Genomic DNA, 15,148 nt, shown 5'->3' with positions numbered 1-15,148 from the left:
ACACAAACTATTTTACTCCTACACAAAATACTTTATGGTTTCATTCTTTGTCCTTTGAAAACGCCTAGACTTTTGTTGATAATTGTGATTATTTTTTCTTACTATTTACATAGAGTTCCATAGAATCCAGAGCGAAAAACTAATTGACCCCTAAAAGCATCCTTGCTTGTTGGGTTTTAAACATATTTATTCAGAACTCCTGTAGAAACAACTCTAAACCTCATCCTGTGTCAGGCTCTCCTCTTTCCACCCCAGTGGACCAGGTCATGTGTTTTTATGTAACTAATTAAGATCTTACCTCCTTCTCGGCAGAACCTGTGGATTTGTTTAATATGTGGCCACATAGGATGTGGACGGTATGTGAGTCGACACGCCTATAAGCACTTCGAGGAGACCCAGCACACATATGCCATGCAGCTCACCAACCATCGAGTCTGGGACTATGCTGGAGGTGAACACCACTCCCATTTTCTAATTTGGATTCATTCTTTCTGAAAACATCTCCGTCAGAACCTCTCCCCTTGCTCTCACAGCTTGAAGTCTTCCTGACAGCTGTGGCAAACTCCAATTCTTACGGTGCCCCACAGGGCACTATTTCCTGTGAATGGCCTGCACTGCAGAGGATAAAGAGAGTTAATACTTACACTCTGCCCTCTCTTTTTTTTTTAATTCAAATGATTTAACCCAGTTTTAAAGAAATATTGCAAGGCATTTAATTTGGATCTGTAAAAATATAATTTTGCCAAAGTTAAAGGCTTATGGAGACCCTTTTCATTCTGAAGAAACATGCCTTGGTTGACTAATTCTTTTCTTTAGATAATTATGTCCATCGACTGGTCGCAAGTAAAACAGATGGAAAGATAGTACAGTATGAATGTGAGGGTGATACTTGCCAGGAGGAGAAAATAGATGCCTTACAGTTAGAGGTAAGATATTTTATTAATAATTACTGAATATGTATGTCTACTGCTTTTTACTACTCTAACTTGAAAGGTTGTTTGGGCTTTTAATTTTGCCATATGCCCTGCATGTTAGCTTTTGTTTTAAAGATCTGTATTGCTCTGAAGGATTATAAAAATATTTTTATTCCATCTGATTTTCTTCTTTGAAAATCTGATAAGTTTCACTGAGCCTTATTACCTTTAGTGTCATGTTCCTGGTTGTCTCAAGTTCAGTATTAGTGTTGTCCTCTATAGCTGTGATAAAGGTGGAAATTAAGAATCTTCCTGGGTTTTCCTGGTGGTGCAGTGGTTGAGAGTCCGCCTGCCGATGCAGAGGACACGGGTTCGTGCCCCGGTTCGGGAAGATCCCACATGCCGCGGAGCGGCTGGGCCCGTGAGCCATGGCCGCTGAGCCTACGCATCTGGAGCCTGTGCTCCGCAACGGGAGAGGCCACAACAGTGAGAGGCCCACGTACAGCAAAAAAAAAAAAAAAATGTTTAAGAATCTTCCTGTTGGGGGGGATTCCCTGGTGGTCCAGTGGTTAGGACTCCACGCTTCCACTGCAGGGGGCACGGGTTCGATCCCTCGTCGGGGCATTGAGATCCCACATGCTGCATGGTGTGGCCAAAAAATAAAAAATAAAATAAAATATATCCTTGAAAAAAAAAGTTATAAAAAAAAAAATCCTTCCTGTTGGCATCACAGTAGCAGTTGGAAATTGAGCAAACTTGGTCAGGATAAGTTAACCCCAATAGCATCTTTCCATGCTGAGAAGCTTTTTCCCATATATTGGGCTGGCTTTTATAATTGGACCCTTATATAGATAAAGCCATTTTTAGGGTTTTCATATAATTGAGGAAGCAATAAAATTACCACAGTCGTATTTTTCTCATAGCAGTAAACCCCATCTACTATAAAATTGATGTGTAAATTTTATATTAAGGAAGGAAAAGTTTAACATGACTCCTATTTTATAAATTTCAAAATGATTACTTTAAAAACAAATACATTAACCTTGGGAGGAGGTGGACATTTGAAAACTTGCTTATCTCTAGACTCTTAAGGTCAGTGGGATGGCCTAAAATAGAGCTAATGTTACCATTAATAAATTGTATTGATGTGAAAAAAATTCAAATCTTTTTTAAAAAATATTTATTTATTTATATTTTTGGCTGCATCAGGTCTCAGTTGTGGCATGCAGGATCTTTCATCACGGTGGGAGGGCTTCTCTCCAGTTGTGGTGCTTGGGCTCCAGAGTGCGCAGGCTCAGTAGTTGCAGCACTTGTGGGCTTAGTTGCCCCGCGGCATGTGGGATCTTAGTTCCCTGACCAGGGATCGAACCCGCATCCCCTGCATTGGGAGGCGGACTCTTAACCACTGGACCACCAGGGAAGTCCCCCCCAAAAATTCAAATTTTTAATGTTAAGTTTGTAGTAACTCTTCCAAATTAAGTATGTTCATTCAGTGAATACTTATTGAGGGTTGCCATCTGTTAGCCACTCTTCCATGTGCTGCTGGGAGCTCAGCATTAAATAGACTCCCTGCCTTCATGGAACATACATTCTAGTGACACACACACATACAGTCTTCCAATTGTCCTTTCTTTCTGTTGCTCTTTCATTCTCTTCTCTGGCCTGCAAACATGATTAGATCTCTTCCAGTCTCCTGGAATGGTCTTTCCAGAATGCAGATGTGATCTTGCCACTCCTTGGCTCTTATTTCTCAATATCATACCCCAGAGCCTTCCATAGGCCCCATCTCTCCATACCCTACACCCCAGCCTCATTGGTCTCACTTCATCTCTGAAGCAATTCTAAACATCCACAGCTCACATCTTGTTAGTTCTCTGGAATCTGTCTCCTCCTCCTGTCTGTCAAGAGTCCTCTCACATCTCACCTTCTCTCAGAAGTCCTGCCGGATCCTGTCCTTTCTCTGTAGTTACACAGCACTGTTCATTCATTCATGCATTGAGGCAGCAAACATTTCTTGACATCCAGAATGTGCCAGGCACTGGGGGTACAGAAATGAAGATATAATCCTTGCTTTCAAAGAGTTCAGTCCAGTCAAGGAGAGAGGCAGGCAAACCGGTGATTAAGTGCTAATGTCATAAGTGCTGGTAATGATAGGCACAGTGTCGTGGGAGCCGAGAGAGGCAATTAACCCAGGGCTGGGAGTGACAGGAACAGCTTCCTGTAGGGGGCAGATGGATGAGCTGATTTGAGTTACACTTTGATTTAAAACCATGTAGAGAACTCCCAGCGGCTTGGGGTCTATTCCCTCCGCCATCACGGAACTGCCCCGGAGCCCGAGGGGAGGGTGGCCTCACTGAGGCTGCCGGCTCTGGAGGGGCCCCGGCGGCCGAAGCCACAACAGTCGTGCGGACGGCGGGCCGTTGTTTCAACAAGTAACTTAAAGACAAAATGGAAAAACAAGGAGGTTTGTGCCTGAGATCATGTTGATGTGAAACCGGGGATGGGCACCTTGTGCCAGCCGTGTGGATGAAAAGCTCTTGGTGCTGCAGCCAGGAGTCAGTGCTGTGCCTCTGAGGTGGGAGAGCCAACTTCAGGACACTGGTCAACAAGAGACCTCCCAGCTCCACATAATATCAAACGGCGAAAATCTCCCAGAGATCTCCATCTCAACGCCAGCACCCAGCTTCACTCAACGACCACCAAGCTACAGTGCTGGACACCTTATGCCAAACAACTACCAAACAGTAACACAACCCCACCCATTAGCAGAGAGGCTGCCTAATCCACATGCCACAGAGCAGCTGGGCCCGTGAGCCATGGCTGCTGAGCCTGTGCGTCCGGAGCCTGTGCTCCACAACAGGAGAGGGCACAACAGTGAGACGCCCCTGTAGCGCCAAAAAAACAAAAAACAAAAAACAAAAAAACAAAATATGGGAACATATGTATATGTATAACTGATTCACTTTGTTACAAAGCAGAAACTAACACACCATTGTAAAGCAATTATACCCCAATAAAGATGTAAAAAAAAAAAAGAAAGAAATGAAGGGAAAAAAAAAACCATGTAGTTCTTCTTGAAGTCAGCTTAAACAGAAATCTAAGGGTTTTTTAAATTGTACATTTCTCTGTTTGTCCCTATAGATTGTAAGCCCCCAGAGGACCAAAGTGTAATTGTCATCTCTGTGTTCCCCTAGTTTATTGAGTAGAGTGGAACCAAGGTGTAATATACATTCTGTATGTTCCTCTTAGTCTTCTGCAGGTCATTAAAAGTCAGGTTTTAATTGAATTTCAGAGACTGACAACTGTGACTTATGTTTTGGTGTTCATTCTCTGTTTTTGTAGTATTCATATTTACTAACAAGCCAGCTGGAGTCTCAGCGAATCTACTGGGAAAACAAGATAGTTCGGATAGAGAAGGACACAGCAGAGGAAGTAAGTTTCTGGTCTGGTGACTGCTGAAATGCCACATGCCACGATAGCCTGATGTTGGGGGGAGAAGGAAGAGTACAGGGAAAAAGGGGTCTCAGAGTCTTCCTTCTCAGTTTCATCTATAGGTAGAGAACTGGTTTGCCTCTAAAAAGAAACCTTTGTTACATGTCAGTTAAATCTCAACAAAGCTGGGGGCTCGTAAGGGGTAGGAAAAAGAAAAGATTTGGAATCAGTTGGCTCACCCCAGTAACCTAACTCTACATCAAGTTTCCAGGGAGAAGTAGTAAACACCTGACTTGTCATTATGCTAGAGACTTAGCCCCAGAAGGTCGTATCAGGGAACAAGAAATTGTAGACCACAATGAGAATGAAGTTAGTCGAAAAGAGGAAAAGGAAGAGACAGAAATACGCTATTGCAAATGTAATCAACTAAGCATAATTTAAAAGAAGGGAAGCAGAGATATAGTCTCACCTAGGATTAGTAAATCAAGAAGATTTTATTGTGTGCTGAGCCCTATACACAATTTTATTTTGTGCTGAGCCCTATACTAAGTTAAGGAAGAAATAAAATACTTGCTACATACCTGAAACAAAAGAAACCTTGGACTTAAAGGCTTGGTATTTTGGGGTTGGGATGTTGTTTGTTAACTTCAATCAGGTTTTCTAGTGCCTTGTGCAATTCCATTTAAAAAATAGAAGTATGTGCATGAGGGTTTGTACTTTCAGTCAGCCAGTTGGTTTGTCATCTTGGGAACAGCTGCTTTGGGGAGCTGAATATGGGCTCCTGAGGCAACAAGATGGTGCTTTGAAACTGAAGGGAATAAAATTAGGCAGAGATGCTGAAGTGGTCACCATGGCACCTTATTAGTCTAGGGCAGTAGTCTTGAAAATTTAACAAAATAATGCTTTAAAGAAAAGGCCATTCACTACTCGGATGGATAGAAGAGAAAAGTGATGTGATTTTGGTGGAAACCCGGCCCAGAGTGGCCCAGAGCTCCACCTGCTTGGTTTGGCCTTTGGCTCCAGCATGTACAAGGAACCCTGAGGGTTCCAGACCAGGGACTTTGAAAACCAGTGAGCACCTAAGTGTTCGTGTATAACTAGGGCTCTGGGAACCATTATCAGGACCTAGAGACAGTGTTCATAATTCAGTGATTCTCTTAGTGTTGAGTAAAGGCTTTTAAATGTTTTTAAATGATTGACTTAAATGATTATTTTTAAAGTGATTATTTTAATAACTTTGCGAATCCTCACCAGCAACTGGGCCCTCAGATGGGGGGACTGCAGAGCCGGGTTTGGGGTCACCTCAGTGGTAGCTGGTGTTATCGTGGAGCTTAGCAGGCAGGGCCAAGCTTTCACTTTATGCCAGGCCCATGGGCCCAAGTTTCTGAGTATGCCTACAAATGAGGAGAAATCAGGTTTTTTCATTAAGGCTTAACACCAGCTTTAAAATGATCTTTGGTGAAAAGTTCATGATGAAATTCTTACAGGAACCTTCTAAGCAATGGAAGTGCCTTTCCAGAGGGGCTTCAGGTCACTTGACATACTGTTCTGAATAGGGCTTGATTGGAGTCCACATGGGAAGGAGGTGCGTCTGATGGCACTCACAAGGCAGAGCAGAGGTCGCTGCCACTTGGTGTCAGGTTTGGGGCTCCCAGGGAGGAGCACTGGCAACGCCATGCAGCCTCACTGATGGGTTTTTCTACGGGCTGTACCAGCGTGAGCACCTCAAGTGCTTTGTGCAGACCCTTGAGAGCTAAGCTCAGGATTCTCTCTGCCCTTTACAACTCTTTAGGATTAACTGCATTCCCTAACACATGCCCATGGAAAGCAAGTCAAGGGGCAGGGAAGCTAAAAATGTGAAACTTGTGTCTACTTTTAGGTAGGGATAAGGTAGAGGCAAGGGCAGCCCTAAATAAAAAGCTCGAAAAGGGTATTTTGTCTTCTAGTAAAAAATGTCACTTATCCGTAAGTTAATTGGTGATGCAAGCCTTTTGTTCCCGCTGCTGTCCTCCTTTTGACCAGTCCTCTGTCCGTTGGCACCTTCAGCAGTAGAGCACATGCAGGGAGAAACAGTAACCGTGCATTTCACTGGCAGAGATTCTTGGTCATATAAAGGTAATGTTGGGGAGGAGAGGAACTGCAGATTGAAATTCACTGCGGACTTCAATTATAATACTGTTCCAGTCCCACGATGCCTTAGGTAGTACAATTGCTGTAGTATGTGAGCAGAGTCTGTTCTGGAAAATGAAGCTCATACCCACTTGAAGGTTCATAGTTTTAGTGGGGCCATGTATAAGAGCATAGAGTAGGCCATCAGTACAGGTGCATTCCCCTAAAGATACCTCTTTTCTTTTTAAACCTCTAGCTCCATATAGAAATTGCTCTTTCTGCAGGTGTGGATTGTGAACTGAGTTTGGTGGCTACTGGCATTTTTATTAGCATAGGGTAGATGTCAGAGTGTATCACATTTAATATTGTTTTGTGAAACTTTTGTATCAGGGTGTGTGTGTGTGTGTGTGTGTGTGTGTGTGTGTATGTGTGTGTGTACTAAGTGTTTCTTACTGAGGGCTAATGGTCAGAATTGCTTTTAAAACCACTAATTTAGGACTTCCCTGGTGGCGCAGTAGTTAAGAACCCGCCTGCCAATGCAGGGAACACGGGTTCAAGCCCTGGTCCGAGAAGATCCCACATACTGCGGAGCAACTAAGCTTGTGCACCACAACTGCTGAGCCTGCGCTCTAGAGCTTGCGAGCCACAACTACTGAGCCTGTGTGCCACAACTACTGAAGCCTACGTGCCTAGAGCCCATGCTTCACAATGAGAGAAGCCACCGCAATGAGAAGCCCGCGCACCGCAACGAAGAGTAGCCCCCGCTCGCCACAACTAGAGAAAGCCCGCACGCAGCAATGAAGACCCAGTGCAGCCAAAAATAAATTTTAAAAAAACAAACACAAATTTAAGCCATTGTAACATTTGTCTCTAGCAATATCAGAAACCTTTTTGAGGTTACTAGATATTTTTCATCTTGATTTAAATGTGTTTAGCTTATTGTCTTTAGTGACCAAAACAGACAGTTTGGTTCCTTTTGATGGTCATTTCTGTCCTTTCCAATTTCCCTAAACTGACAGGAGTCAGTTTAAGAAAAAATGTCAGAAGGATCTAGTGGTCTTATTTTAAGACAATATTGAGGAGAAAATTAATACCAAATAGAATGATAGCAATTTGAAAGCTATTTTTATTTTTATGACATAGAGGAACTTTTAGAAATCTCTCTTTAATTGCATGTTCTTCCAACTTAATGACTTTGGCTCTAAAGTTAATTTCTACAAAACAGTTAATTTCTTATTTAAAAAAAGAGGGAGCAGTGCTGTTAGAGACCTGCTAGGCGAGCCGTAGCAAATGTTTAAAAAGAAAGCGTTAAGGGCTTCCCTGGTGGCGCAGTGGTTGAGAGTCCGCCTGCCAATGCAGGGGACGCGGGTTCGTGCCCCGGTCTGGGAAGATCCCACATGCCACGGAGCAGCTGGGCCTGTGAGCCATGGCCGCTGAGCCTGCGCGTCCAGAGCCTGTGCTCCGCAATGGGAGAGGCCACAACAGTGAGAGGCCCACATACCTCAAAAAAAAGAAAAAGAAAGCGTTAAAAGTAGTGGCCCTTTTTCTGGCGTGATGGATGTTGCATGCATCACAGATCTCTGCTAAGAGTTTAAATCTTGCCAAGAGGTCAGTTTTCCTTTGCTATAGAGCTTTGGCCTCCCATATAGTGCAGAGAGAGTTTTAGAACTTGGCTTTGGACCCAGACTTGGGGGTCCAATCTTGGACCCATGTCACTCGAGCTGGGTGACCTTGGAGTGTATTGCCTCACCTTTCTCTAAGCCTCAGTTTCTGTAAAAAGTTTACATACCTAAGTCATAGGCTTGTTATAAACAATAAATGAGATACTACCTATAAAACACCTAGCCAGGACCTGGGCCATAGGATTTAAATTCTCAGTCACTTCTGTTCCTATTATTATTATTACCTCACGATCCACCTGTCTTCCGGTGTCCTTAGACAAGTGGAGTTGAGGTGTTTCCCAAGTCTGTAGATCTTAACACCTGTGTGAATCCAGTGTCTACATAACTAGACTTCCACAGACTCCTTGCCAGGATTGCTGCCATCTGACACATAATACACCAGAATTTTTAATTTCTCTTAAGTTTTTAAGACAATGTAATTTGAATTCTCTCTGTAAATTGCCTTTATATAAACTCAAAATAAGAACTGCTTATGTTCCATATGGCTTCACAGTACATGAGAAAATTAATAGTGAAATTGGATGGAAAAAAGCACCAAACAGAATCACCTGTTAAAAGTAACTTCAGATTATTTGGATAATACAATTGTCACTTAAAAGCATGGATTTGAACTGCACAGGTCCACTTATATGTGGATTGTTTTCAGTGGATACCTGCTACAGTACTGCAGGTTCCGCCAATGGTTGAATCCACAGATGCAGAACCATGGATGCGGAGGGCCGACAATAAAGTTATACTCAGATTCTCGACTTCAAGGAGGGTCGAGACCACACATTGTTCAAGGGTCAAGTGTAACTTTTAGAATATGATCTCAAGAGTTAAAAAACTGGTCAGTTAAGAATTGGAGATTCTGCCCTCCTACACTGTTGATGGGAATGTAAATTGGTGCAGTCACTATGGAAGACAGTATGGAGGTTCCTTAAAAAACTAAAAACAGAACTGCCATATGATCCTGCAATCCCACTCCTGGGCATATATTCAGAAAAGATGAAAACTAATTTGAAAAGAAAAATGCACCCCAGTGTCCATAGCAGCACTGTTTACAATAGCTAAGGCATGGAAGAAACCTAAATGTCCATCCACAGATAAATGGGTAAAGAAGATGTGGTACATATATGCAATGGAATATTACTCAGCCATAAAAAAGAATGAAATAATGCCATTTGCAGCAACATGGATGGACCTAGAGATTATCAAACTAAATGAAGTAAGTCAGACAGAAAGACAAATATTACATGATATCACTTATATCCAAATCTAAAAAATAATACAAATGAATCTATTTACAAAACAGAAACAGACTCACAGACATAGAAAACAAATTTATGTTTACCAAAGGGGAAAGGAAGGGCAGTATGAGATTAACAGATACTACTATATATGAAATAGAAAGCAACAAGGATTTACTGTATAACACAGGGAACAATATTTACTGTATAACACAGGGAACAATACTCAATGTCTTGTAATAACCTATAATGGAAATAATCTGAAATATATATATATGAATCACTTTGCTGTAAACCTGAAACTAACACAATATTACACAATATCATCAGCTACACTTCAATTTAAAAACAAAGATTGGGAGGTTCTGGTCTGGCCTCTGATAAATCATCTCATGCTCTACAGCCTGAAGCTCTTTCTTTACCTTCTGGCAGTTTCACTCAACATTCAGTAGCTCTTGACCCTCTTGATCCTGGTTTAGAGAAATGGTAAGAAAAAAAAGGATTTCTGAAAATTTTTATTCCTATTGCAGAAATTCTTTCAGATAATGGTCTCACCTTTTCCAAATTTGGTTTGTCAAAGTTAAAGACAGGTAATTGGGAAAAAAAATTGTGATGTTAGCCCCAAAGGCCACACAGCTTTGTCTTTGTGAAGTGAAACTGATCTCTGTTTACTCTTTCAGATTAACAACATGAAGACCAAATTTAAAGAAACAATTGAGAAATGTGATAATTTGGAGCACAGACTAAATGATCTCCTGAAAGAAAAGCAGTCTGTGGAAAGAAAGTAGGTATAACTGGCCTGTTGTTTTAATTAGCTTTTTTATTCTAACAGGTTCCATAAACAGATAATCTCCTTTATACCCATGGACACACTCTCATTGTCAAGTGTGTATCACCAGGTTTTCAGGGCTCTCCCCATATATGGAGCAAACCTACTGTGACTTCCTGTTTACTAAAAAATTCAGTGTTTCACGCCAGATGGATGCCATGTGGAATGCAGGACGCTCTCCTGATGTCTGTGCTCATGCTACATGCAAGTATCTTCAATTTTGGCCTGTAGAAAGCAACTTCCTTGTGCCCAGAGCATCTCTGAGCCATGGTGGCTGAGAAATGGCAGTTAGGAAAGAGATTTACGTTTAAGCTGAAGATGGCATGTGTTCTGGCCTTGGTCGGGAATTACAGGCCAAAGATGTTGAACATGGAGCAAAAAATTCATCAACAACATGGCAAGAACAGACTCTACTAGTGTTATTTGGGAAGATAATTGCTACTGATTGAAACTGCCTTTCTAGTTTAAGTTATACTCACAAAAATAATTGGATTTTTTTACTCCAGACAAATGGATAAAAAATAAATTTAAGGGGGATAATTATCCCTTAAGTTTTTTTTTTTTAATCTTGAGATAAATTTAGTTTTACAAAAAGGTTGCAAAGATAGTGCAAAGGATTCCCGTATACCTTTCACCTGTTCTCCCTCATTGCAAATAGGTGGGTATCTTTAGTCATTTGTGTGGGGGGATTGGGGGGTAAAATCCATGTAACGTAGATTCTGCCGTTCTAAGTATGCAGCTCACAGTGTTGTGCAGCTGTGACCACTGTATGGTTCCAGAATTTTTTATCACCCCAAAAGAAACTCTTCAGCAAAGGTGTTTGTTTGTTTGTTTTTGTTTGTTTGTTTGTTTTTGGGTGTTTTTTTTGCGTTGTGCGGGCCTCTCACTGTTGTGGCCTCTCCCGTTGCGGAGCACAGGCTCCGGACGCGCAGGCTCAGCGGCCATGGCCCACAGGCCCAGCCGCTCCGCGGCATGTGGGATCTTCCTGGACCAGGGCACGAACCCGCGTCCCCTGCATCGGCAGGCGAACTCTCAACCACTGCACCACCAGGGAAGCCCCCTGCAAAGGTGTTTTTTAACTGCTGTGAAAACAACACTACATTAATAGAAATACAAATCAAAAATTCTCCTATACTTTCAGCACCCTAACAAATTGAACTGTTCCAAAGAATTTAAAAATTAAAACTGGAAGTTTTCTTTCACCCCCAAATCCGGCTATCTAGAGGTAACCATTATTAATGGTACCAGTGAATCTTTGTTGTTCTCGGTCTTTTGCAGTATCTGTGTAAACCTCTCATATATATCTTTTTTCTACAAAACTTGAATAATATTAGGTATTCTATTTGGTAAAATATTCTGTTTTGGAGTTTTTTTGTTTTTTGGGTTTTTTTGTACTGGCGTATCTAGATCTATTCTGATCTTTGTAACATCATATGAGGGTCCCATAATAATTTTAACCAGTTCCCCTTGAAGGACATGTAAGTTGTTTCAAGTCTCACACTACTATGAACAATGTTGCAATAAGCATCTTTCTGCATTTGTCATTTAGTGCAGTCCTGAGTATATTTACTTTATAGGATAAATTCCTGGAAGTAGAATAGCTATGTGAAAGGGCAGGTGGAATTTTGATTTTCATAGATGGTGTCAAGTTGACTTCCAAGGAGTTTGTGCCAGTTCACACTGTAGTACCAGCGTGTGGGAGTACCCCCTTTTCCCACATCTGAGTTCTTTGGCATTCTGATACATAAAAATGGTATCTCAAGTGGTGTTTTGTCATTCTTTACTTGTGAGTAAGATTGAGCATCAGTAAGGCACTCCCTATTCTTGCAAACTCTTCTCCAGCAAATGCAGTTGAGATCAGAGTACTTGACTCTTTAAGAATGTCACTTTTCTTCATAACTTCTTTATCACAGCTATCATCTCTTAAGCCACCCATGTAAACAAAACAGAGAAGCAGTAGAGATTTTACCATGAATCACAGAATAGTTTCTGCTATTGAAAATTCTCTGATCCTTTAAAAAAACAAAAAATGTCCTGAGGCTACACTTGAGTTAACTAGAGCAAAATTCTTGTTTTAGGTAGCTGTTGCAATGGCAGCAAACCAGTCCCCCTGGCCATGGGAGGGCGGGGTCTGCCCTAAATGGCTTCTGAGGTCATGGCTCCTCTGTTCAATCCCAGAGCAGAAAGGGGACTGTGTCAGCAAATGAAAAACGTGCTTTGTCTTCCTTTGTTTTGTAAAAGGTGCACTCAGCTAAACACGAAAGTGGCCAAACTCACCACAGAGCTCAAAGAGGAGCAGGAAATGAACAAGTGTTTGCGAGCCAACCAAGTCCTCCTGCAGAACAAGCTGAAGGAAGAGGAGAGGGTGTTAAAGGAGACCTGCGACCAGAAGGACCTACAGATCACTGAGATCCAGGAGCAGCTGCGGGACGTCATGTTCTACCTGGAGACGCAGCAGAAGATCAACCACCTGCCCGCTGAGACCCGGCAGGAAATCCAGGAGGGACAGATCAACATTGCCATGGCCTCGGCCTCAAGCCCCCCGTCTTCGGCGGGCAGCGGGAAGCTGTCCTCCAGGAAGGGCCGCAGCAAGAGGGGCAAGTGACCTTCAGAAAAACACATGTCCTTGAGACTGTTCTCCCTGGCACAGCAAGGGTGTGCTGGGGCCTTCAGCTGAATGTGAGGGTGGACCCTGAATAAGTATAAGTGAAGATCAAGACGCAGTTGTTCGGATCTTTCATTTGCTACCGTGTGGTGTAACGAACGTTAGAGGGCTGACAGCTAGTAGAGCTGAGGGAAACGGGCAGTGTTTTCAAAGGTGGCTGCTTTTTTCAACCGTAATAGTTCACTGACCTCAGACGTTCTAATGACCATTTTGCCTTCCTACTTGATAGATGCCCCAACTCTGCTGTGCATTTTTCTGTTGTATTTATTGAGTTGGTGTATTAGACGTTCAGTTCTGGAATCACTTTAAGAGGTAGAATTTTTTTGTGTCCCTTCAAAGGTAACTATCCTTAAAGCACCAAACCTGCCTGAGGTCATCACAGCAGCTTGAGAGAGAGGTTCTCAGTGGCCACTGAGGATTTATGAAAATTCCCTAGCATTAGCATTGGCGTCCCTCCCTGCCTCCAGGGAATTGAATAATTGGTCAAATGTTACATGAAAAGAGGCTGGGTCTGTAAACCTGGCACTGGCTTGTCACCAGCAGCCATCTCCTCTTGCTCCAGGCCTAGCCAGGAAAAACAAACAGCCCCGAGCAGACTGAGTGGACCCAGTGTAGGAAAAATGGTGATGTCCCCACTTTGTTTATTTTTGATGCCTCCACAGCTCATTATGTACCTCAGAGAAGGAGGCTAAATGTTTGCTCTGAGACTCAAATCTCAGAATGGATTTCCTAGCATCCAGCAAGAATAAGCAGGCAGATTTATCATCCATGTGAAAAGGCAGAGTGAGGCCTCTGACTGGCTGACTGTATTTTGCTGGGATCAGTATTTTCTGAGTGTTTACAAAAGATTGGGCTGCGTGTTCAAGTTGCAGCTAAAGGGAGCTTGGGCAGATTTTCAATTATGCCTTCAAGGCATATCCAAAAGGCTGCGGCTAAATCCAAAAATTAGAATTTTAACAGAGGCCCCTTTAAAACAGTCATGTAATGCTTGTGTGGGCCAACAGAGGGGCCGTGTACTTTTTCTAGAAACAGAAATGTCCAAAAAAAAAATCGTAATGTGTGGAAATTAAGCAAAATTAAAGTAAGACCCGTGTTGGAATTTCGCTTCCAAAAGAGGTAGCTGGGTAGGTTAACAAGACATAGTGTTAACAAATTAACACTATGGGTTTTCTTTCCTGTGTTTATAATTAGCCAAGGTTTTCAAATTATCACACTTCAGAATTGGTTCTTAGCCTACGATTAGGCCGCATCCTCTTTGACCTAAACATTTTGCACGTTATTTGTTCGCACACCAACTGTCTCGCTAATCACCATCCACTTCTGTGGGATGTGCCGCAGCATTTCCCAAAGAACCTTCCCTGTAACTTTGCAACATGAATGTACTCAGACATTCTCAAATTTTTCTTAGGGCAAACCAACTCCATAAGTCCCCCTTGCACTTATATATACAGATATCCTAAAGCAAGAGTGGGAATGGGAAGCTAACTTCTCTTTCCTATAGAGATTCTATTTTATTTAAGATCTATTTTTACACTAGTTAGAATCCTGCTTTTTTTGGCCAAGTACTCGTCTTGCATGTCTGACCTTGCAGAAGCTGGGGTGGATCGCAGCATACTAATTAAGAGAATTAGAAGTAGTTGACAAAGCTTGCTTGCCCATTTCTCTGCGATCACCTCCACCAAGCAGCCTACCACCAGCTGGGAGAACAGAGATTTTCAGTATAGATGGGATAAATGCTCTGAAAGGCTGTGCCCGGAGGAATGAGCAAATAGGCAAATGTTTCCAAACTACTTGAAGGTTTAAAAAAATGTTCCAGAAAAACTTGTCAAGCTATGTAAAGAAAATGTTTTATTAAACTGGTCAACGAGTCATGTTTGAATTTGACAAAATTACATAAGGTAGAAGCTGTTAGTGTTTCCTACAGGATGGAAATGAACCACTTAATGTATCCATACTACCTTGAACAATGAAATTGCATTAAAATAACCAAACTTTGAAATGATTCTGCCCCGTGTGAAATCTGTGTCTATCTGGTTGACATTTGCTTGGAGCTTGTACCTGAATAAGAAAAAGTAGCTCAACCAGGTACAGAATAGGGAAAATCCTCTGAATTTGGAAGCTTGGGTTAGGAGAAGACCCAGGCACACAATTCTTTTGCAAACTAAAAGCAGTCAATTTCTACACCTGAGACTTCTTTCCAGGCCCTACACCGAGCTGAGGTTGTTTTATTTTTGGAAACTGTCATAAATGTGACTTGTTAAGGATCCACCATGTAAGAAAAAGCACTG

General features: G+C 42.1%; 1 protein-coding gene across 2 annotated transcripts in view; it reads left to right on the top strand.

Annotated features, from left to right (window-relative positions):
• BRAP (BRCA1 associated protein) overlaps positions 1 to 14,863 on the top strand; it is a 31,923-nt gene extending 17,060 nt beyond the window's left edge. For both annotated transcript variants that reach the window (XM_024758569.1, XM_024758570.1), the window contains 5 exons: positions 313 to 451; positions 817 to 926; positions 4,257 to 4,346; positions 10,047 to 10,150; positions 12,437 to 14,863. In XM_024758569.1, the coding sequence (XP_024614337.1) occupies positions 313 to 451; positions 817 to 926; positions 4,257 to 4,346; positions 10,047 to 10,150; positions 12,437 to 12,800 (807 nt within the window). In that variant the 3' untranslated portion in view covers positions 12,801 to 14,863. The remainder of the gene's footprint in view (positions 1 to 312; positions 452 to 816; positions 927 to 4,256; positions 4,347 to 10,046; positions 10,151 to 12,436) is intronic.
• The last annotated feature ends 285 nt before the right edge of the window (positions 14,864 to 15,148 follow it).

This window comes from Neophocaena asiaeorientalis, unplaced genomic scaffold (genome assembly GCF_003031525.2).
Source record: "Neophocaena asiaeorientalis asiaeorientalis breed wild unplaced genomic scaffold, Neophocaena_asiaeorientalis_V1.1 scaffold77, whole genome shotgun sequence".
NCBI lineage: Eukaryota > Metazoa > Chordata > Mammalia > Artiodactyla > Phocoenidae > Neophocaena > Neophocaena asiaeorientalis.
This window is presented reverse-complemented; position numbering and strand designations above follow the sequence as displayed.